This window comes from Pongo abelii, chromosome 20, assembly GCF_028885655.2.
Source record: "Pongo abelii isolate AG06213 chromosome 20, NHGRI_mPonAbe1-v2.0_pri, whole genome shotgun sequence".
Classification (NCBI taxonomy): Eukaryota; Metazoa; Chordata; class Mammalia; order Primates; family Hominidae; genus Pongo; species Pongo abelii.
The window spans coordinates 16,118,802-16,145,895 of NC_072005.2; the positions used below are offsets into that span (position 1 = coordinate 16,118,802).

General features: G+C 42.8%; 1 protein-coding gene across 1 annotated transcript; it reads left to right on the plus strand.

Annotated features, from left to right (window-relative positions):
• The first annotated feature begins 13,301 nt into the window (after positions 1-13,301).
• LOC112130144 (olfactory receptor 10H4) lies at positions 13,302-17,755 on the plus strand. The gene is made up of 2 exons (XM_024237621.3): positions 13,302-13,458; positions 16,794-17,755. Exons 1-2 carry the CDS (start codon positions 13,437-13,439, stop codon positions 17,753-17,755), a joined length of 984 nt encoding a protein of 327 aa, XP_024093389.3. The 5' UTR covers positions 13,302-13,436.
• The last annotated feature ends 9,339 nt before the right edge of the window (positions 17,756-27,094 follow it).

Consider the following 27,094-nt stretch of genomic DNA (forward strand, 5'->3'; position numbering starts at 1 on the left):
TCCAGAAATGCCCAATGAAAACCAGCAGCCAAGTGGCCTCCAGTTACACAGAAAGGGAAAGAGAGAGAGAGGCTGATTAGAATCCAAAAAGGCCCAGCCTGAATCACTGGGAGGTTGCCAGGGGTCCGGTTACCAGGAAATCACCAGTCTCCCAGGCCGGCAGCCTTGACCCACCCCAGCCTTGGGCAGTCCCCTCCCCATCCTAGGCCAGGACCCTCCAGCCCTGCCACCCTCAGCCTGGCTCCTATCAAGAGCAGCTTGTCCCACACACCCTCCTCTCCCCCTCTGCTAGGAGGTCTTTGCCTCTGGCCCCTGATTTAGGGAAGGCTGTGGGAGGCTGGGCTGGGCTGGGCGAGCCAATCCCCATAGACTGGGTGTGTCTTCCAAGCCTGGGCAACCAACCAAAACCTGGCGTCGGGCCAGCTGGGTGCAGAGGAGCCAGCTCAGGGTGACACAGCATGGGCACAGGATCCGCAGGTCTCAGCATCTCACACCTGAGTGGGAGGGGATCTTGAGGAAGAGTCAAAGGTGACTCTGAGCCCCAAAGTTTACAGCCACCTTGCCCTTCCAAGGCAAGGGTGTGGCAGATAAAGTCATGAACTTGAGAGTTCAGGTGGCAGGGGAGCGGGGCCAGGCCAACCCTTGTGCCAGATCATGTTCTGAGCTCCTCGACACATGTGGTCCAGGAGTTCATCATGCACCATTTCTCAGTGCAGACTTAGGAGATTGAGACAGAAGCTCCTGGCCTCTGGCTTCACAGTCTGGCAGGAGTTCAAGTCCTGCCTCCAGGCAACCCAGGGCCTGGGTCGAGACATGACTGACAGGAGTAGGAACAAACTATCTAACTGTGCTGGGGATTACCCGGTCAGATTTTAGAGAGAAAGAGCCCCGCTGGAGGAGACTACCTGGAGGCTGGATTCAGCATAGGAGGACAGAGAGGGGGGATGGGAGGTAAGGCTGAGAGGGGCCATGAGTGGATGGGGCCAGGGACAGGAAGGCAGAGACGGGGGACCCTGAGTGGAGTCCTTATTCTGCCCTCCCCTTGCCCTAACTGTGGGCAGTGAGCCCCTCCTAGACTCAGGCTTCCCATCTGAGAAATGGGATGTTAGATGAGGCCTTAGAGGGGGACAGAGGAGGGATTACAGGAAAATGGGCCTTAGATGGGGACAGATGAAAGATTCTGAGGAGGGAGTGAAGGGAAGGGGCTGGCAGCTAGCACTTTAGCTGCTGTGTGTCAGTCTCTGCTCTTTGCAAAAGACAATATGCAAAGTTCTTTTACTGTGTGCTGGACTCTACATAAAGCACACCTACCATGTGCCAGGTACTCTGTATACGTGTTGTGTACCGTGTGCCAAGTGCTCTATGTAAAGTGTGCCCACTGTGTGCTGGGCGCTGTACAGAAAATCTTGCTTCTTTGTTCTCGGTCCTCTATATAAAGTGAAATTTGTGCAGAGTAACTTATGTAAAGTGTACCTACTCTGCACCTGCCGCTCTATATAAAGCACACCTACTGTGTGTCTGATGCTCTACGTAGAGCATGTTTACTACATTCCTGGTAATCTATGTCAAGTGCACTTACTGTATGCCAAGTGCTCTACACAAAGTGTGCTTACTCTGGGTGCTGGGTACTCTTCATAAACTCTGACTCCGTGTGTCCGGTACTCTACATAAAGCACACCTACTGTGTGCCAGATGCTCTATATAAAGTGTTCTTTCTGTGTGTCGAGTGCTCTACATAAAGTAAAATTACTCTATGCAAAATTCTTGACATAAAGAATGCCTACTGTGTGCAAGGCACTCTCCACAATGCACTCCTACTGTGTGGCAGGGGCTCTAGGTAAAGCATGCCTACTGTGTTCCACCTACTCTAGGTCAAGTGCACCTGCTCATGTCAGTTGCTCACCTGCACCACCATGCCCAAAGCCTTCACACCAACCTCCCCTCGGTTCTCTGAGCCAGAGCCCTGGGATTGTTGCAGAGACCCGAGTGATGGCATCCAGAGAAGGGAATGCATCCATTTAACACAAGAGCAAACTGAGTCTCAGAGAGGGCAGGCCTCTAGCCCAAGTTACAGAGCTCACAGGAAGCCAGGTTTGTGAGATCCTGAAGCCCAAACCTTTTTCCTCTGCCATGCTGTTCTGCACCCATTCATTAGGGTCAATGCCATATTAATACAGGGACATTTATAATGGAGGAATCTCAGGCAATGTCGTGGTCCCAGAGGGGAAATATCTTGAGGCCCTTGGATCAGCACCTGGCTCCTCCTCCCACACCCAGGATGCTCCACCCAACAGACCCAGGGCTCCCCTCCTGGCCCTCCTTGGATCCTGTCCAGAATTGCCCTGCTGGGTGGACTTGGGTGAGGGGGTGCTTGAAGGATGGGGCTCCTAGCAGAGCTGCTAAGCAGGAGGTCAGGGAAGACAGTGCTCCTGACACTGGCTGGGTGTTGGGGAGCCCCCAGGCCTCCCCCACCCCACCACCACTGCCAGCTCAATCAGCCAGGGGATTCAGGCTCCTGGCCCTACAGCCTCGTTGGGGTAGGGTGCATCCCCCAAAATCCCCACTCCCTCTGCAAAGACAGACCTCACCTACTGGCAGTTCCATCCGTTAGGCTCAGGGAGCAAAGCTAGAGTTTGATGAATAGGCGGGGTTCTAGGGACACAGAAGAAAGTGCTCCCAGTGGCTAGAGGGGTTCGGCACACTGTAGACCACCTGTGTGCCTGGGATGAGCAGGCAGCCTAGAGCAGCAATGGTGACCACCACCATTTGCCGACATAACCCACACAGCCTGTTTTAAGTCCTTTAAGTGTATTAGCCACCTTGTTTTTCATTTTACAAATGAAACATTAAGCCTGGAAGATATTTAAGTGACCACCCACAGTCGCACAGCTGGTGGAGCCAGGCTGTACACCCAGACCACCCACCCAGCCTCACATTGTGCCACCCTCACCACTGGGCCGTGCTCCTTCACATCTGTAATTGGGTGTTTCGGTAGCACCCACCTCATATGGTTGTCATAATACTTAAAACAGACAATGCATGCAAAATGCACAAGGCCGACTAAAGGCTCAGCAAGTGCAACTCACTGTTCCTGCTGTTACTGTGGTTGCTGGGTAAGCTGGATATAGGGTCTGACCTGGATCCCGCAGGGGGCAGAGACATGGCCTTGTGCTGTATTGGAGAAGGGCCCTAAAGGTCCAGCCTGTCCTCACCACCTGCTCTCTTTAGGTGTAGATTATGACTAGGGGAGCAACCTCCTAGACACAGGAGCCTTGGCCTGAATCCAGAAGAGTTATCTGTGGTGAAGTAGCAACAGAAAATTTGAACACCTGTTAGGTGTTAAGGCAGACTCACAGGTGGATTCTTGTGGGGCAGATGTCAGCTGTTCTGGTTCTGGGAGCTGAACAATCCATGGAGCCCAGCCTCCCATCCAATGAAGACATGAGCTCTGCACAGCCCAGCTACTGCATCCATGAGAGTCTCTGCTTAAATGCCCCCCAGAATGGAGACCTCAGCACACATACACACACACACACACACACACACACACACAGCCTATGCCTTTACAGCAGTGGTCCCCAACCTTTTTGGCACCAGGGACCAGTTTCGTGGAAGACAATTTTTCCACAAGCTGCAGCAGGGAGAGGAGAGGCAAAGATGGTTTCAGGATGATTCAGGCACATCACATTTATTATGCACTTTATTTCTATTATTATTACATTGTAATATATAATGAGGTAATTATACAACTCATCATCATGTAGAATCAGTGGGAGCCCTGTGCTTGTTTTCCTGCAACTAGATGATCCCATGTGGGGTAATGGGAGACAGTGACAGATCATCAGGCATTAGATTTTCATAAGGTGCACACAATCTAGATTCCCTGCATGTGCAGTTCACAGTAGGGTTTGCACTCCTATGAGAATCTAATGCTGCTACTGATCTGACAGGAGGTGGAGCTCAGGCAGTAATGTGAGTGATGGTGAGCAACTGTAAATACCGATGAAGTTTTGCTCACTCACCCACCGCTCACCTCCCACTGTGTGGTACAGTCCCTAACAGGCCACAGACCAGTACCAGTCTGCTGCCCGGAGGTTGGGGGCCTCTGCTTTACAGAATATTAGAGGGTAGATACTCTATGGAAATGGCCTCAAACTCAACCCATTCTAAATCAATGAGAAAGGGGATCATTTAAAATGCATCTTCCTCTATGTGCACTCATGTCAAAGGAGGCAAGATATGAGGCTAAGGGAGTGAGGTACAGAACAGCAGGTATGTCTGCAAGATTTTCACAGAAATTAGGTGAACAGTGCACAAGTACATACACTTCTATCTGTCATATTTGTATAAATAAACTCTAGCATGAATAATTTTTAAGCTTAGAGTATAAAAGTTTATGGGCCGAGCACTATGGCTCATGCCAGTAATCCCAGCACTTTGAGAGGCCAAGGTGGGTGGATCACCTGAGGTCAGGAGTTCGAGAACAGCCTGGCCAACGTGGTGAAACCCCGTCTCTACTAAAAATACAAAATTACTAAAAATACAAGAATTATCGGGGCATGGTGGTGGGTGCCTGCAATCCCAGCTACTCGGGAGAATGAGGCAGGAGTATCACTTGAACCTGGGAGGCGGAGGTTGCAGTGAGCCAAGATCACACCATTGCACTCCTGCCTGGGCAACAAGAGTGAAACTCCATCCAAAAAATAATAATAATAAATAAATGTTTATGTACATATAACGATGTTTATATATTTCACTTGTGTGGTTTATTTTTTCCTCCGTGTGTACAACCAGTAATTCTCCCAGGTCTCCACTCTGTGGGACCCTGCAAAGCTCCCACTTCTTGGACTCTGTGCTCTGGGAGTGTATGGGATGCACCTGAGCCAGAGCTCCCTGCAACCCCAGAGGCCAAGGAGTCCCTAGGTGGTTGCTGTCTCTGGTCCCAAGCCCTTTATGAAATGGGGCCTCTACCAGAATAGCAAGCTGGGACCAGATCAGCAGGTCTGCCACCTGGGCGTGGGTCTGCCTTCTCAAAACAACCCTTCTAGGTCTTGAGTTCCTTTGGGTTTCACAAATGCCTACCTGAATCCCAAGACACTCAGAAAGGCACTTTTTCCCGTGGACGACTGTGAAATTATTGTTGTTGTAGGGGGATCCAATTGGGGGGAACTCCTATCCCACTATCTTGCTGATTTCACTCTTACGGAAGTCTTGAAGCCAGACAGTGTAAGTATTCCAACTTTGTTCTCCTTTATATAATCAACTTTTTCTATTCTAGGTCGTTTGCATTTTCATATAAATGTTAGAATCAGCTTATCAATGTCTACTAAAGCTTTCTGGCAGGTTCTCGCATGACTCAGCTTTCAGCTTAATTTTTTCTTTTTGGCAGAGTGAATTGAGGTCCTGATATTTCATTTTCCTTTTACATTATACCTTAATGTTCATAGGAGAACTATTCCTAATAGCTAAAGAGTGGAAGCAACCCAAATGTCTAACAATGGATGGATAGATAAACAAAATACGGTATATTTATCCAGTGGAATATCATTTGGCTGTGAAAAGGGATGCAGTACTGATATTGTAACATAGATGTTAATGCTGTAACATAGATGAACTTTGAAAACATGATGCTGAGTGAAAGAAGCCAGTCACAAAAGACCATATAGTGTATGATTCCATTAACATAATATGTTCAGAACAGGCAAATCCATAAAGACAGAGAGAGAAAACAGATTCTTGGTTGTCTAAGTCTGGGGGGAAGCGGGCAATGGGGGGTGACTGTTAATGGGCGTGGCGTTTATTTTACAAATAATGAAAATATTCTAAAATGAATAGTGATGGTTACACAATTCTGTGACTATACGAAAAAGCATCGAATTATACACTTTACATGAATGAATTTTTGGCATATGAATTATATCTAAATAAAGATTTTTTTTTGAGGCAGAATCTCACTCTGTTGTCCAGGCTGGAGTGCTGTGGTGCGATCTTGACTCACTGCAACCTCCCCCTCCCAGGTTCAAGCGGTTCTCGTGTCTCAGCCTCCGAAGTAGCTGGGACTTCAAGCCCTACACCACCACACCCAGCTAATTTTTCTATTTTTAGTAGATGGGGTTTTGCCATGTTGGCCAGGCTGGTCTCGAACTCCTGACCTCAAGTGATCCACCCTCCTCAGCCTCTCAAAGTGCTGGGATTACAGGCATGAGCCACTGTGCCCCAGCCAAGATTTATTTTTAAGATGGGGTCTTACTATGTTGGCCAGGCTGATCCTAAACTCCTAGGCTCAAGCAATTCTCCCACCTAGGCCTCCCAAAATGCTGAGCTTATAGATGTGAGCCACCGTGCCAGGCTTGAATTTTTTTTTTTTAGAAAACAAAGAATTTCAGATGTTTTTGGATCAATAAACCCAATACTTACATCTGAGAAAAAAAAAAAAAGACTGGCTTGAGTGGTTGAGCTCAGGGGCTCATGTCTGTAATCCCAGCATGTTGGGAGGCTGAAGCAGGAGGATCACTTGAGTCCAGGAGTCTGGGGACAGCCTAGGCAACACAGTGAGACCCCAATTCTACAAAAAGTAAAATAAATTAGCTGGGCATGCTTGCACCAGCGTGTAGTCCCAGATACTCGGGAGGCTGAGGCAGGAGGATCACTTGAGCCCAGGCGGTTGAGGCTGCAGTGAGCTATGATTACACTGCAGCAATCTAGATGACAGAGAGAAACTCTGCACCCTCCCCCACAAAAAAAAAAAAAGACTGGCTTGAGCCCAGCTTGGTATTTGGTGAGAAGTTGGATTGTGCACCTAATTTTATGGCTTTTTGAAGAGAACACACCTAGTCCGGGATGAACATATTGGATTGTGTCCTTACTGGGGCTCAGTAGTGAGTGAAGACTTATTGTCTCAGTGAAGGATGGTGATCTCTCTCTCTACTATATTAAACATTTCCACTGTGAATCCCCTATTGAGTCCTGCAAGTTCTTACACAGCATCTTCATTTTCCAGTCTCTCAGAGCACCACTGGGTCTGTTGGATTTGGAGGAATAAAACTAAAATCCTAAGGCCCCAAATCAACTGAGCAGACACCCTCTTGAACATAGAAACCCCAGAGAAATCTTAAAAACTGAGTTCCCAGCTATGACGGGAGGGGAGGTCGGCTATGACTCAGTATGTCCATCTCTCATTAATCTTTAACCAGAATTCTCTCCAGTCCTATCTCCTTTGAGACAGGAATCTTCCCATCCTTTGCAGGAGCTAAGGCCTCCCTGGGCAGAGAGGTAGCAGTTAGCCCTTGTGTGCTGGAGGAAGAGGTGGAGGCTGCAGGTTCCTGAACGCCCCCTGAGGCTCCTCCTGGTCTCTCCAGACCCAGAGGACAGCCCTTCCAGGATGGTTTCCTGGGGAGGCCCACGGGAATGACCTGCTGGGAAGGCCACTGCAGGAATAAAGCTCACAGCACCAGTTCAAGGAGGCCCTGGGTCTGGCTCCTACACTTGCCTGCAGGTATCCCGTGAAAACACCTTAAAGGGTGCTTTTTCTGCATTTTCCTTATGGCCGCTTGATTGAAGGCAGCCCCAGGTGGAGGGGGACCAAGAGGATATGGGTACAAGGGCAGAGTCAGAGAGTTGTGGATGGAGCTGCCCAGCCTGCAGTTAGGGTGCAAAACTGGGCAGACAGAGAAAAGAGAGAGATCTCAGGCTTAGGTGGCTGCCTGGGGTCTGTTTTTCCCATGCAGAGTGCCTGGCTGTTCAGCCAGCCCAGGTACCCATTGCAGCTTATAGGTCAACAGTCCTCAAGTGAATGTGATTCTGGCCCCCAAGAGACATTTGGTCATGTCCAGAGATACTCTGGTTGTCAGGACTTGTGGGGAGGGGGGGATTTTCCTACTAGCATTTAAGGGATTGAGGTAAAAGATGCTGCTAAATGTCAGAGAATGCACAAGACAGCTCCCACTGCGAAGAATGATCCAGTCCCAAATGTCACGAGTGCTGAGATTGAGAAACCCTGTTCTAGGTGTATTTTGTCTCCACTGTTGTGTTCTTGCTAACCTGGTTGCAAGAGGTAGGATGGAGCTGGATGCATTCCAGGGCTGTGAGATGTTTGCTCTGCACCTGTGTGTGAGCCATCCGCAGTGATATCAGAGTAGGCAGAATTCTGTCCACCTGTCAGAGGAGATGGGGTACCCCAGCCTCGAGAGCTGTGGCTGCTCCAGCAAGCAGGAGGCAGGATGGTGGAATGTAGGGGTGAGGCAGGAGCTTGAGGAGAGGGGGAAGGTTGGATCCGACTCTTAGTTGGATCAGACACTGTGTTGTGTCATTGCCAGGAATACTAAGGTCCCTGCTAGGGTTGGAGACCATGCATCTAGAATGGGGTCAGTGAGTGACATCTGGTACAGAATGATACAAACAAACCAGCTCAGAAGACCAAAATCATCATCAGCCAATGACAATGACTTTTACAAGGTGGACTGTCACAGTGCTCTGGTTACTCCTGTTTTTCACTTGGGTAGAGGAGCCTCAGAACTGCAAAGTCCTTTCTCCAAAGACACACAGTGAGAGCTGAGGTTTCCACCCTGAGTCTGATGCCTCCACAACTTGTAAACATTTCAGAAAATTCTCTCTGGAAGCCAGAGTGGAGTGTGTGCAGAGGAGAGGAGATAAGGAGGAGGATGGGTCAGCGGTCCAGGAGAGAGGATGGAGAGGAGTGGAGCAGATGAAGCGCTTAATAGAAGAGAGGATGCCCAGCAATGGGAGGGATGGGGAAGGAAGGTGGTTGATGCCGGAGTATGGTTTCTGGGTAGAGCGGCTGCGTGGTCAGAAGACTTTCCTTCCATGTCATAAGCGTGGTCTTTTCATGTGGGATACGTCATCCAGTAAAGTTCCTCATTGTCCAGGTGATTCTGTGTTCTCCAAGCGCCGGGCTGACTCCTCCTGCATTGTGGGGGTTGGAGGGGCAGATACTTGACAATGTCCTGTTGAGACTACTATGGGGTGTAATAATGGATGGGTCCATCCAGAACCAAGGATTTCAGAAACTCTTGTAGCAATATGGCTCACATTATTCATAAAAATATTTTTGTTTTCTTTTATGGTAGAATTCAGGTGCAGAGGATTCAGACTGTGATATTTCCTGTTTGAGGCTTTTGATTGACATTGGTTTGTGCAAGATCCTTTTCTTATTTCATTTGTTTATTCTCTTTCTTTCACTGTTTCCATTCTTTTCTGACAGGAATTTTCACATACTTAATATGCACTTTTTGATTTGTATATGCTCTTGTAAGATACACATTGCATTCTATCTGCACATATTTTTATGTGACTATTTTAAAATGGTAAATTAATGGGCTTAATTTTATTAGAGAAGTTTTAAGTTTATAGAAATATTGATCAGAAAGTATAGCGAGTTCTCACATACGCCTCACCCCTGCATGTAGGGCCTCACCCCTGCATGTGGGGTCCTCTCTTCTATTACTGATATCTTGCATTTCTGTAGCACCTGTGCTACAATCGATGAACCAATATCGACGCATTATTAACCAAGCTCTAGAGTAGTCTTTCCTTTTGTTGACATCTTGCATTCCTGTGGTATGCGTGTTCCAACTGATGAACCAATATTGATGGATTATTATTAACTAAATTCCATAGTTTATATTAGGTTATACTCTTTGCATTGTGTGTATGGATTTTGACAAATAACATGGATTCATTATTACTATATCATTCAGAATAGTTTCATGCACATATGTTTTTAATGTGACCACATGGAATTATGCTAGAGAGTTCATCCTGTTTTTTGTTTTATTCACTCAATATTATTTTAAAGGTTCACTTACATTATTATGTGTGCATCTAACTCCGGCCAAAAGCTCTATATCCTTTTTCCTCTATATCCATTGTTTGCCTCTATATACTTTACCTGCCTTCTCTCCAATTAGGAACAAGCAGGCTTATCCAACACCCCCACTAAAATAACTGCTGCAGGGAACATTCTCTTACATGTCTCCCTATAAACAGGTGTCAGAAGTCAAGATAGATACACAGTAGCAAGTTTGCTGGTACACAGAGCATGAATCCCATTAAAAATTTTAATTTCTACCATTCTACATGCCCACTAATAGTGCAAAAGTATTTCTTTTATCATTATTATTTGAGACAGAGTCTCCCTCTGTCACCAGCGGGCTGGAGTGCTATGGTGTGACCTCTACTTACTGCAGCCTCCACCTCCTGGGTTCTAGCAATTCTTGTGCCTCAGCCTCAGAGTAGCTGGGATTACTGGCATGCACCACCACACCTGGCTAATTTTTGTATTTTTAGTAGAGACAGGGTTTTGCCATGTTGGCCAGGCTGGTCTCAAACTCCTGGCCTCAAGTGATCCTTCTGCCTCGGCCTCCCAAAGTGCTGGGATTATAGGCGTGAGCCACCGTGCCCAGCCTAGAATGTGTAAGTATTTCTTTCTCCTCATAGACCAGTCAACCCTGGACATTTTATAATTTTGGGAATTGCAGGGGTATACAGTGAAATTCCACTGCTGTTTTTTTATTTTCCCCTTCCCTCCATTCTTTTCTTCCTTTTTGTTTTTCTTTCTTTTTCTTTCTTTTTTTTTTTTTAGCATACTTTCATTTGCCTGAGTAACTCCTATGCATCATCTTCTCACATCTTTTGCTCATTTTTGCATTAAGGTACCTCCTTCTTCTTGATATAACCGGTTTCTTGTTTGTTCTACATATTATTCCCTTGTCAGTTTTTAAGAAATTCCCCACACTACTTGGATGTGCTCCTGTCGGTTTTAGACAATGCAAATATCTTTTCCCCATTTCCCATCTGCCTGTTAACTTCATCCTGGAAATCCTTTGTTGAATGGAAATCCTTAATGTTGATTTTTTTCATGTTTTAAAAATCATCTTAATGTTTGTGCTTTTGAAATTTTGTTTAGGAAGTCTTTCCTCAAGCCTAGATCACAAAGTTATTCTCCTATACTTTCTTCTACTAAATTGATACTTTGATATTTGGTATTTATTTTTTGAATCCAGCTGGATTCCTCCTTTGTATGTGCTGTTAGGCAGAAAATCAGATTTACTTTGCTTCATAAAATGAGCAGTTTACTCACTATAATGAGTAAACAATCTACCTTTTCTTCTTGATTTGTGCCAGTACATTTATCATGTACTATATTAGGTTTTGAATAATGCAGGGATATTTTCTGAGATTTCCAATCAGCTTACTCAGGTCTATGTCTGTTCTATGTTTCATAATTTTAAAAATGACTATGACTCTATTGTGTGTCTCAGCATGTGGGAGAGAACAGCTCTTCTCTCGTTTCCATTTTTATAATATTAGTATGGTTTGTGCTAACATTTATGTATGTATGTATTTGAGACAGAGTCTTACTCTGTCACCAAGGCTGGAGTGCAGTGGTGCCATCTCCACTGATTGCAACCTCCACCTCTTGGTTTCTAGTGATTCTCCTGCCTTAGCCTCCCGAGTAGCTGGGATTACAGGCGCCCAACACCACGCCTGGCTAATTTTTGTATTTTCGGTAGAGACAGGGTGTTGTCTTGTTGGCCAGGCTGGTCTCAAACTCCTGGCCTCATCAACATCCCAAAGTGCTGGGATTACAGGTGTAAGCCACCACACTGGCCTGACATTTATTTTTCTGAAGGAATTTTCAAATAGTTTCATTAAATGTATGGTTGATTCACTGGAACTGTAAACACAATTGTATTGAGGTTATAATTTGAGTATGAATTGGCATCATTCATACATCAAGCCATCCCACCCAAGACTGTAAACTGCTCCCCATATGTTCAGATAATCTTCTACATGTTTATTAGTATGGATTTAAAATTTTTCTCTTTGAAGGTATGGGATGTTTTGGGTTAATTCCTAGATATTTCATAGTAGAAGTTTTCAAAGTATGATATGAGGACCTCTGCAGGGTGATCCCTGAAGTCTTTATTTTTTCTAATTATATATGAGAATATATTTTCATCATATGCCTCAACTAAGACATCATACAGGCACCCACCACCACACCTGGCTAATTTTTCGTATTTTTTTTTTAGTAGAGACGAGGTTTCACCATGTTAGCCAGGATGGTCTCGATCTCCTGATCTCGTGATCTGCCCATCTCAGCCTGGGATTACAGGCATGAGCCACCGCGTCTGGCACATATTGCTACAGACTGAATGAGGAAGGAAATGTGAACATCAAGCTGTTTCCCACCAAGCCGGGACATACAGTGTTTTTGCTAAAATGTCAAACGAGGCTACTCTTCTCTTCTCACAGAATGTTTTTTCTTAATGTGGTTATTTGCCTGAAAATGTTACTTATATTTGTAAGAGTTAAAGAAAGAAGAAAGAAACATGAAACATGGCTTGGCAGTTAAAGACAGGTTTACTTTAGATAAAACCTGAGGGGGGCTTCTGGCCAATTTCAGTCAGGAGAGCTTTCTCTTACACACTAAGAGTACATATTGGTTTTAGGGTGAGGGGCTTATCACAAGCTTGGAATGTTTCTGTGTGGTGGAGAAGTTTTATGGCAGGGTTGGAATGTCTCTGGGAGGAGGGGAGGTTATCTTGGGGCTGACATCTTTCTGGCCAGGTGGGAGTGATCTTGAGGCTGGCATCTTCCCAGCCGGAGGAGGCATATCTCGGGGCTAGCATGTCTCTCACTGGGGAGGAGTTTGGAATATTTCTGGCTGGAGATGTTATTTGTGGTTTATGGTTGTGCTGACCTTAGCCATTAGCCTGACACCCTTTGGATTTAGGCGGTTTTTTATTAAGGGGAATTTTAGAATGAGGGGCTTGTCCAAGATAGTGATGTTCCTGCTCTGTCAATATTAGCATGCAATAGGTTCATTATTGCTCTTTTAAATGTACTAATAACTAATATTTTAAATGATTTTCAATTTTCATTTCCAATATGGTAAAAAACAATGATAGTTCTAAACCACAATAAACAAAAGCCCTTTAGAGTGCTCAGTAGTTTGGGGGTGTAAAGGAATCCTGAGACATGTTTCTTTATATTTTTCTTTATATTTTGTGCATTTGAAATTTTGCTTAGGAAGTCTTTCCTCATGCCTAGATTACAAAGTTATTATCCTACACTTTCTCCTATTAAATGTAAAGATAATGGCAAAGAGTGCAACTACTTTTGCACCAACCTAATAGTTTGTGTTGCTGTTGGGAATCTTCTCTTTCTCTGTATTCAACTTCTATTTCTTGAATGCTTGTTACTGGTGTGATACTAGGAGGATCACTGGGATTTTTGCCAGCTGACCTTGCCTTCTCTATCACTGGGCTCTGTTATTGTTCCAATAGATTACACCATCATTCTTTTATCTTTTCTATGTAGATGATCACGTCTGTTCGCTTCCAGTCCTCAGATACCTTAGATACTTTGTTTCTTTTTCTTGCCTTATAACATCAGTCACGACTTTCAGCTCCATGTTAAAGAACAGCAGAGTTAGTGAGTATCCTTGGCTTTTTCTTCATCCTAAAATAATGCATTGAAAAGTTTCTTCATTTAGTGTATGTAGTATTTGCTAATTTTGTGCTATATATTCTACATTTAGCTAAGAAAGTCTCCTTGAATTTTGTGTTGTGAAGTGTTCTTTAAAAATCATAAATAGGAGTAGAGTTTAAGAAAAACATATTTATGCCTTTATTGAAATAATCGTGATTTTTTTTAATCAACTCCTGTGATAAATCATATGATAGGTTTTCTGATGTTAGCCATCCTTGTCATTTGTGAAATAAACCTATGCCACTTTATTATGGTAAACCATTTTTAATATACCATTAAATTTGACTAGGTTATGGTTTTTTTCTGGAATTTAAAATCTGCATGGATAGGTGAAGTAGGCCTATAATTGTCTCTTTTTCTTTTTTTTTCTTTCTTTTTATTTTTTGAGACGGAGTTTTGCTCTTGTTGCCCAGACTGGAGTGCAATGGTGCGATCTCAGCTCACCACAACCTCCACCTCCCAGGTTGAAGTGATTCTCCTGCTTCAGCCTCCCGAGTAGCTAGGATTACAGGCATGCACCACCACACCTGGCTAATTTTGTATTGTTAGTGCAGACGGGGTTTCTCCATGTTTTTCAGGCTGGTCACAAACTCCCATGATCCACTCGCCTCAGCCTCCCAAAGTGCTGGGATTACAGGCGTGAGCCACCACCCCTGGCCAATTGTCTCTTTTTTCAGCAAATATTCTTACCTGATTTTGGACCGAGATTGCATTAACCTGCTGAGATGTGCTGGTCAGATTTCCTAACACTTTTCTATGTTTTTGAAGCTCATGTATAAGATACTAACCATTTCTTAACATAATAATAATTACTAAACTTTAATAAAACCCACCGGGGCAAAGATTTTAGAGAGAGACGATCTTTGACTACCATTTCAATTTATTTAAAGCTTATTTGAGCATACAAGGTCCCCATTTTTCTTGAACCAGTTTTAGAATTTTATATTTTTCTAAGTATTTGGTCATTTCATCTACAAAGTAAATTTATTATTTTTTAAAACTTATTAATTTAAACATATCCATTGTCTCTGTAATCATTTACCATTTTTAATTTGGAGTTTTGTTATTGGCACCTTCTCCTTGTTTCCCTCTATCTTCTCAATCTTTTCTCATGCTTGATTTTGGCTTTATTAAGCATGAACTTTTCTTGAGGAAGTTTCTTGATAAATCTATTTACTGCCATGTATTTCCCTCAAAGTACTATTTTAGGTTAAAATGTTGACATTCAATATTTGAATAATCATTTAATTCTGAAGATTTCTTAATTTTTATAATTTACTGTTTAACCTGAAGATTATTCAGTTATATAGTTAGCTTCCAAGCATATGAGATTTGAAAAACTATTTCTTCTCTATTAACTTTTAATGTTAATGCATTATCATCTAAATAACATTTATACTTTGGAATTAAAGAATTTTTTATATCCTAATGAAATGTCAGTTTTTGTAAAAGTATCTGTGTGCTTGAAAAAAATATTTATTCTCTGTTTGGTGAAGAGTCTAATATATAATAGCTAATATTTATTAATTGCATTATAATTAATTGCATTATAATTATTAATTGCATTGTAATTATTAATTGCATTGTAATTAATAATTAATAAATTACATTTCTGAACTCTGTTAAACTTTCTAACTATAATATCTATCTGTCACTGATTTAGTTATTATTCCAAGATTATTACCCTTAATATTCCAGGATATATAGTAATGTAGACATTATATTTATGCTGATTGCTATAATGTTCTTTTAAATGGTATAAATATTATTCGCTATCCTTTAGCATGTGTGATTTAAAAATTTTAGCATGCATCAAGAAACTAAACATTTTTCTTCATAGCCGAAATAACCAGATTGCACTTTTAAAAAATAATTAGTTGGGCATGCTGGCTCATGCCTGTAATCCCAGCACTTTGGGAGGATGACATAGGAAGATCACTTGAGGCCAGGAGTTAGAGACTAGTTTGGGCAAGAATGTGAGGCCCTGTCTCTATGGAAAAAAAGTTTTTTTAATTAGACAGGTGAGGTGGCACACAACTGTAGTCCCAGCTATTTAGGAGGCTGAGACAGAGGATTGCTTGAGCCCAGGAGTTCCAGGATGCAGTGAATCATGATCCTACTCTAACCTGGGGGACAGAGCAAGACCTGTCTCTAAATAATTAGTAATTAGATCAATAATAATGCTTTAATATTACTCATACCTAATCATTCATTCATACTATAATCAAAATGTTCTCCATTGCCTTAAAAATACTTACAGCTGGTTATGGAAATCAAGATTCAACTGGTCCCCTATGTTGCATCCAGTTGCTATGTCCCCGAATCTCTCTTATCTTTTGGATGAGCCTTTATCAATGAGACCAGACCAATTGTTCTGTGGAATTATCCACCTTCTGAATTTTTCTGAAAGCTTCCTCAGGGTGTCATTTAGCTTATTCCTCCATCTTCTGTACAATGATTATTCTTTTTGACTAGTGGGCATCTTTTCAATCTAGTACTTGCAGTCTTTTAATATTATCCCATTACTTAGTGAAGGTTTCATTTCACACTGGTACAAGATATCCAAGGCTTTCTTCCATGTCCATATCACAGATCTGCCATGTCTCAAGGAACTCTGGTTCCCTGGAATGGCATATGGTATTAGAGACATTGTGATCACTGTTTCCTTAGATTCCACCTTTTATTATTATTAAGATTGCAACCTCAGCTTTCATTTGGTGCATATTTGTCTGACATGTGGGTATCCAGCCATTTCTTTTCAAATTTTCTGTTCAATTTTTTTAGAATAGTAAATGTACCATTTGAAATTAGATGGCATAAATGAGTACCAATAAAACAGTATTAAAATAAATGTAAATGGGTTAAATAAGCAACTAAAAGACAAAGACTCCCAGGGAAAAAAGATTTAAACCCCAAGATCAAAATACATGTTTTCTAGAACTGGCACATTATCAAGAGAATCTGACCCTGATCATCTATGCCAGTCTCTAATGGCTCCAAGTATTGAACCTTTTCTTTATGTTAGTCGGTGTTAATAGAAACCCAATTAGTAGCCAAAATCTGACTTGATCATCTAATATAGTGATCTCATTTGATCTTTGTCACATTGCTGAATGTTAAGAACTATTATTATTTATTCCATTTTACAGATGAGGAAAGTGAGACCCAGAAAATTCTGCCAGTTGTTGAATAGCATAGAACTGTTGAGTTGCCATTTGGTCTGTGCTAGACTCTATGTTTTAACCACTGTCACTTAATTTTGTTTCTGATCTCACCAGATACAGTATCCATGCCTATTCAGAACTACAGCACCATATCTGAATTTATCCTCTTTGGCTTCTCAGCCTTCCCCCAGCACCTCCTGCCCATCTTGTTCCTGCTGTACCTCCTGATGTTCCTGTTCACATTGCTGGGCAACCTTCTCATCATGGCCACAATCTGGATTGAATGCAGACTCCACACACCCATGTACCTCTTCTTGTGTGCCCTGTCCATCTCTGAGATTCTGTTCACTGTTGCCATCACCCCTCGCATGCTGGCTGATCTGCTTTCCACCCATCATTCCATCACATTTGTGGCTTGTGCCAACCAGATGTTCTTCTCCTTCATGTTTGGCTTCACTCACTCCTTCCTTCTCATGGTCATGGGCTATGATCGCTACGTGGCCATCTGCCACCCACTGCGTTACAATGTGCTCATGAGCCCCCGTGACTGTGCCCGTCTTGTGGCCTGTACCTGGGCTGGTGGCTCAGTCATGGGGATGATGGTGACAACGATAGTTTTCCACCTCACTTTCTGTGGGTCTAATGTGATCCACCATTTTTTCTGTCATGTGCTTTCCCTCTTGAAGTTGGCCTGTGAAAACAAGACATCATCTCTCATCATGGGTGTGATGCTGGTGTGTGTCACAGCCCTGATAGGCTGTTTATTCCTCATCATCCTCTCCTATGTCTTCATTGTGGCTGCCATCTTGAGGATTCCCTCTGCTGAAGGCCGGCACAAGACTTTTTCCACGTGTGTATCCCACCTCACTGTGGTGGTCACGCACTATAGTTTTGCCTCCCTTATCTACCTCAAGCCCAAGGGCCTCCATTCTATGTACAGTGACGCCTTGATGGCCACCACCTATACTGTTTTCACCCCCTTGCTTAGCCCAATCATTTTCAGCCTAAGGAACAAGCTGCTGAAGAATGCCATAAATAAAAACTTTTACAGAAAATTCTGTCTTCTAAGCTCCTGAGCGCCAGTTTGGTGGTGATAAAATATAATAATGTGTATCTCCATAGGGCTGTTGTAAGGGTTCAGGTATGTGAAAATATGTGTTTGATACCTACTAGCTGTTGTTTTCCCTTCCCTTTTTGCTTAGGCTCAAGTGATCATAATCTTTTCTTTATGAGCCATTGTGATGACCTTTATCCCATTATCTGTGCCTAGAAATGTGTTTTCTGTCCATGGAGAGGTGGGGATCATCACATGGATGTATCTGGGCACTTACGAACACAGTTCTTCTTGAATGGACAGGCAAAAAAGATTTTATTTTCCCCTAGTGTAAGAAAAAGCAAGAATAACATGATAGTCATAAATGCCACCCAGCATTGAGTTTTTTCTATGTATTGGCACTGTGTCCAATGTTTTATAAATATTATCCTTTTAATTAGAAGAAACGTACAAAGGAAAATAAACTATTTGCCTCAGGTAAATTGGTTTCTTATTTAAAGTTCCTCACTGTCTTTGGGAGAGATATACCCTAAGTTTGTGTGTGGATATTAATATGTTGAGTTAAATGAAAGATGTTAGAATGCAAACGTTGAGAGAGGGCAAGAAGGAGATATATATATATATATATATATATATATATGTATACATATATACAGAGACAGAGACAGAAGAAAGAGAGAGAGAGATGCAGAGGCAGAAGAAAGAGCAAAAGACAGACAGAGAGAGAGGGAGAGAGAGAAAGCAGGTGTCAAGTAAAAAGAGAGTTCTTTAAATTTTTTATCTGTACAGGAAATGTAATAACTAAGAATTTGGGGCAAAATAGAAAAAAGGAGGTTGGTAATAGGGCTTTAATATGTCCTAATAAGATAGCCATGTATCTCTTCCAAGCGTTTTTGACACAGTTGCTCTGCAGTCTCAATGTGTCATTCTAAGATATGTACTTCCTTGCCTCCAATGGATGTATCAATTTTCTGGTTTTCTGTTACTGGCCATTGGTTCCACCAGCTGAGGAATGAATATTATTTTTACAGTGTGACTACTCTTCTAATGCTACTCATAGTGCCGTTCACCTGTGCTTCTTGCTGGTGCTGGAATGTGAAGGTCAACATGGAAAGAGATTTCATTCTAGGAAAGCAGAGATCATGGCCTTAAAAAGTCAAAAGGTGACATAGTTGGAAGACGTTTTATCCTTTGTTTATGTTATAAAACTCCAAACAAAAACAAACTATCCTTTGCCTTATCCTGCATACTCTGGGCAAGACTTGCATGTGTGCTTCTCATCGTTGCATGTGTGCTATGGTTGCACCATAGCAACCAGTGAGATACCCTCTGGGAATATGGTCACAGATGATGAAGTGACATAGTCAATGATGGAAATGGCATTAAATGTGTCCTATGAAAGTGCTACAGAAGAAGAACTTTCTATACAAATAAATCAAAAATTTTTCCAAGAGCCAAGGTGTTGTGAGTGTTAACCACTTTGTTACCTTTGTCTTCCACTTTCTTTTGGCTCGTGTTGCTATGGTATATCTTTCTCCATCCATTTACTTTTCACTTATATATGCCTTTATATTTACAGGGTTTTCTTGTTAAAAAAAAAAACTTATATCTGAGTCTTATTTTTTTGACCCTCTGTGACAATCTCTGTATTTTAATTGATGCGTTTTAATTAATAATTAACTAAATCATTTCTTACTATAGTCACTCTGTTATGCTAGCAATTACTAGTTCTTATTCATTCATTCCTACTATTTTTTAGTACCCAATAACCATTCCCACTTCCCCCGGAAGCCCCGACTACCCTTAACAGCCTGTTTCCCATTCTTCTACTTTCTACCTTCATGAGCTCAATTGTTTTAATTCTTAGCTTCCACAAATAACTGAGAACATGCAAAGTTTGTCTTTCCATGTCCGGCGTATTTTACTTAATATATTGTCCTCAAGTTCCATCCATGTGGTTACAAATGACAGAATCTCATTCTGAATAGTACTCCATCATGTATATGTACCACATTTTCTTTATCCATTCAACTGTTGATGAACACTTTGATTGCTTCCAAATCTTAGCTATTGTGAGTAGTGCTGGCATAAACATAGGACGGCAGGTATCTCTTTGACAAACTGATTTCTTTTCTTTGGGGTATATACCCAGCAGTGGGATTACTGGATGGTATGATAGCTGTATTTTTCGCTTCTTGAGGAGCCTCCAAACTGTTCTCCATAGTGGTGGTACTAATTTACATCCCCAGCAACAGTGTACAAGAGTTCCCTTTTCTCCTCATCCTCACCAGCATTTGTTATTTCCTATCTTTTGGATAGAAGCCATTTTTACTGGGGTGAGATGATTTCTTATTGTAGTGTTGATTTCCATTTCTCTGCTAAATCAATGATGTTCAGTATCTTTTCATATGCCTGTTTGCTTTTTCTATGTCTTCTTCTGAGTAATGTCTGTTCATGTCTTTTGCCACTTTAAAAAACATATTTTGTGTGTACATGTATATAGTAGGTGTATATATTTATGGGGCACTTGAGATGTTTTCATACAGGAATGCAAGAAATAATAATCATACCATGCAAATGGGATATCCACCCCCTCAAGCATGTATCTTTTGTGTTAAAAAACAATCCTGTTATATTCTTTTAGTTATTTTAAATGTACAATTAAATTATTATTGAACATAGTCACCCTGTTGTGCTATCAAATATCAAATGTTATTCATTCTAACTACTTTTTGTACTCATTAACCATCCCCCCCTGCTCCCCCAATCACCCATCACTACCCTTCCCAGCCTCTGGCAACTTCATGAGTTCAACTGTTTTGATTTTTAGATCCCACAAATATTTGAGAACATGTGATGTTTGTCTTTCTGTGCCTGGCTTACCAAAACCTATGGGATACAGTGAGAGCAGCAATAAGAGGAATGTTTATAGCTCTCGCTGTATCCCATAGGTTTTGGTATACTGGGATTCCATTATCATTTGCTTAATAAAATTTTTCAATTTCCTTCTCAATTTCTTTTTTTTCACCTTCATTCTTTTTTTATTATTATTATAGTTTAAGTTTTAGGGTACATGTGCACAACGTGCAGGTTTGTTACATATGTATACATGTGCCATGTTGGTGTGCTGCACCCATTAACTCATCATTTAGCATTAGATATGTCTCCTAATGCTATCCCTCCCCTCTGCCCCCACCCCACAACAGTCCCTGGTGTGTGATGTTTCCCTTCCTCTGTCCATGTGTTCTCATTGTTCAATTCCCACCTATGAGTGAGAACATGCGGTGTTGGTTTTTTGTCCTTGCAATAGTCTGCTTGTGGACCAACTGGTCATTCTGGAGCATTTTGTTTAATTCCCATGTGTTTGTATAGTTTCCAAATTTTCTTGTATTATTGCTTTCCAGTTTTAGGCCACTGTGATCAGAGAAGATGCTTGATATTATTTCAGTTTTTTTAATGTTTTCAGACGTGTTTTGTGATCAAACATCTGGTGTTTCCTTGAGAATGATCTATGTGCTGAGGAAAAGAATGTATATTCTGCAGCCATTGGAGGAAATGTCTTGTAAATATCAATTAGGTACGAGACACAACAACCTTCTTGTCTCTTTTTATAGTTTTTGTCTTGACATCTATATTGTATGATATAAATATAGGTACTCCCGTGCTTTTTAAACTTCTATTGACATGGTGTGTCTTTTTCTATCCCATCATTCTTGGACTAAGTATGTTTTTACAGGTGAAATGTGCTTCTTGAAGGCAACAAATCATTGGGTCTTTTTTTTTAATCCACGGAGCCACTCTAGGTCTTTTGATTGAAGAGTTTAGTTTATTTACGTTCCATGTTATGATTGATAAGTAAGGACTGTCTTGGAAAGGCTTTATTTCTCCTTCATCTCTGAAGAACATTATCACTGAATTTACTATTCTAGGGTAAAAGATTTTTCCTTCAGCACTTTAAATATGTCATGTCACTCTCTCCTGGCCTGTAAGGTTTCTACTGAAAAGTCCACTGCCAGATGTGTTGGAGCTCTATTTTATGTTGTTTCTTTTCTCTTGCTGCTTTTAGGATCCTTTCTTTAACCTTAACCTTTTAGAGTTTGATTATTAAATGCCTTGTGGTAGTCTACTTTGGGTTAAATGTGCTGGGTGTTTTGTAACCTTCTTTTACTTGAATGTTGATATCTTTCTTTAGGTCTGAGAAGTTCTCTGTTATTATCCCTTTGAATAAACATTCCACCCCAATCTCTCTCTCTCTCTCTACCTTCTCTTTAAGACCAATAACTCTTAGATTTGCCCTTTTGAGGCCATTTTCTATATTCTGTAGGCATGCTTCATTTAAAAATTTTTTTTCTTTTGTCTTCTCTGACTGTGCATTTTCAAATAGCTTTTCTTCAAGCTCACTAATTCTTTCTTGTCCTTGATCGATTCTTCTATTAAAAGACTCATGTATTCTTCAGTGTGTCAATTGCATTTCTTCAATGCCATAATTTCTGCTTGATTCTTTTAAATTATTTCAGTCTCTTTGTTAAATTTATCTAATAGAAATCTGAATTCTTTTTCTATGTTATCTTGAATTTCTTTGAGTTTTCTGAAAACAGCTATTTTGAATTCTCTGCTGAAAGGTCACAACTCTGTATCTCCTGGATCAGTCTCTGGTGACTTATTTAGTTCCTTTGGTGAGGTCATGCTTTTCTGGATGGTCTGATGCTTCTGGACATTCATCTGTGTCCGGTCATTGAAGAGTTAGGTGTTTATTGTAATCTTCTCAGTCTGGGTTTGTTTGTACCCATCTTTCTTAGGAACGCTTCCAGGTATTCAGACTTAGGTGGTGTAAAATACGCTGTATCTGCATTAGGGGGCACCCCAAGCCCAATAACACTGTAGTTCTTGCAGACTCATAAAGGTACCGCCTTGGTGGTCTTGGATGACATTTGAGAGAATTCTCTGGATTACCAGGCAGAGACACTTATTTTTTCCCCCTTACTTTCTCAGAAACAAACATAGTTGCTCTCACTCTGTTCTAAGCCTCCAGGAGCTGGGGAAGCACTGACACAAGCGCCTCTGTGGCCACCAGCACTGGAACTGTGCTGGGTTAGACCTAAAATCAGCAGAGCACTGGATCCCACACAAAGCCTCCTACGACCACTACTTTGGCTACTGCCTAAGTTCATTCAAGGCCCTGGGGCTCCACAGTGAGCAGGTGGTGAAGCCAGCTGAGCTTGTGTCCTTCCCTTCAGGGCAGCGAGTTGCCCCATGCCCTGCATGGGTCCAGAATTGCCAGCGACTGGTACTAGTACTGTGTGCCAGGGACTGGCATCAAAAACTTTAGAAATCTACCTGGTGTTGTATTTATTGTGGCTGAGCTGTCACTCAACCCATGAGATGCAGTCCTTCCTACTAGGGCCATCAACATTTGCCAACATGAGTCACGGAACCTGTTTTAAGTTTTTTAAGTATATTAACCACCTTGTTTTTCCATTTTACAAATGAGAAATTAAGTCCAGGAGATATTTAAGTGACCACCCATAGTCACACAGCTGATAGAGCTGGGCTATACACCCAGACCACCCACCCAGCCTCACATTGTGCCACCCTCATCACCGGGCTGTGCTCCTTCACGTCTGTAAATGGGCGTTTCAGCAGCACCCACCTCACTTGGTCATGGTAATAACTAAAACAGACAATGCAGGCAAAATGCACAAGGCAGACTAAGGGCTCAGCAAGTGCAACTCACTGTTCCTGCTGTTACTGCGGTTGCTGTGTAAGCTGGATATGGGGTCTGATCTGGATCCCACAGGGGGCAGAGACATGGCCTTGGACTGTCTGGGAGAAGGGCCCTAAAGCTCCAGCCTGCCCTCACCACCTGCTCTCTTTGGCTGTGGGTAATGGCTAGGAGAGCAACCTCCTGGACACAGGGAGCCTTGGCCTGAATCTAGAAGAGTTTTCCATGGAGAACAACAGGAAACCTTGAACTCCTGCCAGGTGTTAAGGCAGACTCATAGATGGATTTTGGGGGAGGACATCAGCTATTCCGGGGCTGGGAACAGGACAACCCATGGAGCCCAGCCTCCCACCCAATGAAGACGTGAGCTCTGCACAGCCCAGCTACGGCATCCCTGACAGTCTCTGCTTAGATGCCTCCCAGCATGGAGAGCTCAGCACACACACACACACAGACACCCTATTCCTTTACAGAATATTAGAAGGTAGATACTCTATGGCAACGGGCCTTATGTAACCAGCCATAAAATCAATGAGGAGGGAGATTGTTTAAAATGTGTCTTCCTTTACGTGCACACATATCAAGGGAGGCAAATATGATGCTAAGAGAGTGAGGTACAGAACACCAGGTATGTCTGCAACATTTTCACAGAAATGAGGTGGAGAGTGCATAAATGCATATGCCTCTATTTGTCATATTTGCATAAATAAACTCTAGCATGAATAACTTTTCAGCTTAACATGTACTTGTTTATGTATGTATAACTATTTATATGTTTATATATTTCACTTGCAACATTTATTCCATCTGTGTGTACAACCGGTAATCCTCTCAGGTCTCCACTCTGTAGGACCCTGCAAGGTGCCCGGTCATTGGACTTTGTACTGCAGGCGTGTATGGGATGCACCTGAGCCAGAGTTCCCTGCAGCCTAGGAGGCCAAGGAATCCCAGGGCAGTCAATGTCCCTGGTGCTGAAGGAGATGGATCCTCTTCCTTCCCCTGCACCCTCCTCTCACCCTCGCAGCATCCTCCAGACACCTGGACCTGCTGTCAGGATCCAAAAGCAGTGCTTTGGAGGCCTTAGGGAGGTAACTACTGATTCTCACACTTCTACTCACATTGGCTGCTCAGCAAAAGTAGGAAAGCCCCTACTGCAAAAATGTCAATGTCCCCTCTGGTGCCCGGCATCTACCAGGGCCAGCCCTACTTCTTGTATCTTCCGTGTTTGAAATTTTGACATTTGAACTCACACCCAAGGTTGACCAGAAGCCCCAGATAGCTCTGAGCTTTGCACCTGTGACCCACTGGTATGGCATTGCTTTCGTGGGAGTACCTGGGATTTGGCAGCCTGATGGGGCTGATGCACTGATTTGGGGGTCACTCCACATGAACCCACACTGAATTCAGGGCTGTGGCATACAGACAGATCAACAGCAAACTTGGGTGTGGGTTTGTATGAACCTGTGTGTCTGACTTTGTGTATTCATTTTCTGGTGTCATCTGTAGTCTGCAGTAACTAATAAGGGCAAGGATGGTTTTTATTGAAGAAGACACACCCTTTCTATAACAGAAAATGTCCACCCCTTGACCTGGTGCAGTGGTACACACCTGTAATCCCAGCATTTTGGGAACCTAAGGCTGGCAAGTTGCTTGACCTCAGTAGTTAGAGACTAGCCTGGCCAACATGGCAAAACCCCATCTCTACAAAAAGAAATACAAAAACAAAAAAAAAAGCCCAGGCATGGTGTTACAGGCATCTAGTCATAACTACTCAGGAAGCTGGGGTGGGTGGATTGCTTGAGCTCAGTAGTTAGAAACTAGCCTGGGCAACATGGTGAAGCCCCATCTCTACTAAAAATACAAAAAATTAGCTGGGCATGGTGGCGGGTGCCTGTAATCCTAGCTGCTTGGGAGGCTGAGGCAGGAGAATTGCTTGAACCCAGGAGGCAGAGGTTGCAGTGAGCCAAGATCTCGCCACTGCACTCCAGCCTGGGCATCAGAGCAAGACTCTGTCTAAAAAAACAGAAAGAGAAAGAAATACACATACCCACACACACACACACACACACAAATACACAAAGCCCAGGCATGGTGGTGCATGCCTGTAGTCCCAGCTACTTAGGAGGCTGAGGTGGGTGGATTGCTTGAGCCTGGAAGGTTGGGGCTGCAGTGAGCTGAGATCACACCACCGCACTCCAGCCTGGGTGACAGAGTAAGACTGCCTCAAAAAAAGAAAAGAAAAGGAAAGGTCCACCCCCATGTAAACTGCCAAATGTTTCCCTTCTTGCTCAGCAAGGCCTGCAATATCCCTGCTGTTATCATCAATGCATGTCATGGGGAGATGACACAGATATTGAGAAGGCACTTTGCCTCCCCAGGTTTTCTCCAAAAATTTAGTTCCCCTCCATATTGCTGGGGACAGTAGCTTCCCCAAGAATGTGCCTGGAGATACCTGTTGCATTCTCTCTCTCTCTCTCTCTGTCTCTCTCTCTCTCTTTCTTTCTTTTTTTTTTTTTTTTTTTTTTGACAGGGTCTCACTCTGGCACCCAGGCTGGAGTGCAGTGGCATGATCACGGGTCACTGCAGACTCAATCTCCCAGGCTCAAGTGATCCTCCCACCTAAGCCTCCCGAGTATTTGGGACTACAGGCACACGTCGCCATGCCTGGCTAATTTTTGTACTTTTGGTAGAAACAGGGTTTCGCCACGTTGCCCAGGCTGGTCTCGAACTCCTGAGCTCAAGTGATCCGCCAACCTCAGCCTCCGAAAGTGCTGGGATTACAGGCGTGAGCCGCCACACCCAGCCTCTGGTGCATTTTCTCTTCCAGGTTTCTTGTTACATGAATTTGTAAAGATATTTGTCAGAGATAAAGATGTGGTTATGACAACGTAGGAGTTGTTCTTACAACTCCTCTCCCAGAGAATGCAGTCAAAGTCATTCAATGTATAACTCATGTATAACTTCAAAATTTAAAGAGAGAATACGATGCAGCAAGGAAAAGTGAGCTAATATTTGCAGAGAACCTTTCAGTGACCAAACGCATTGCTGGGAAAATTTCATAGATTGTATCATTTTTGTGTCTTTTTGCCTAGCTACAATCATAACTTTTCTTTTTTCTTTGGTTTTCAGCAGTTTTGACTACTATGTGTCTAGGGCTGTGTGTGTGTGTATGTATATATTTGTGTTCATGTTTCTCTATATGGACTTTTTAGAAGTTATCCTTTTGGATGCCAGGTGTGGTGGCTCACACCTGTAATCCCAACACTTTGGGAGGCCGAGGTGGGTGGATCACTTGAGGTCAGGAGTTGAGATGAACCTGACCAACATGGCGAAACTTTGTCTCTAGTAAAAATACAAAAATTAGCCAATCCTGGTGGCATGTGCCTGTAATCCCAGCTAATCAGGAGGTTGAGGCAGGAAAATCACTTGAACCCGGGAGGCGGAGGTTGCAGTGAGCCGAGATCGTGCCATTGCCCTCCAGCCTGGGAGACAGAGTGAGACCCCATCTCAAAAAAAAACAAAAAGAAAGAAAAAGAAATAAAAGAAGTTATCCTTTTGGAATTCTCTGAGCTTCTTGAATCTGTGATTGATTATCTCTCATACTTCCTAGAGAATTCTCAGAATGTCTGAGTCCCATAC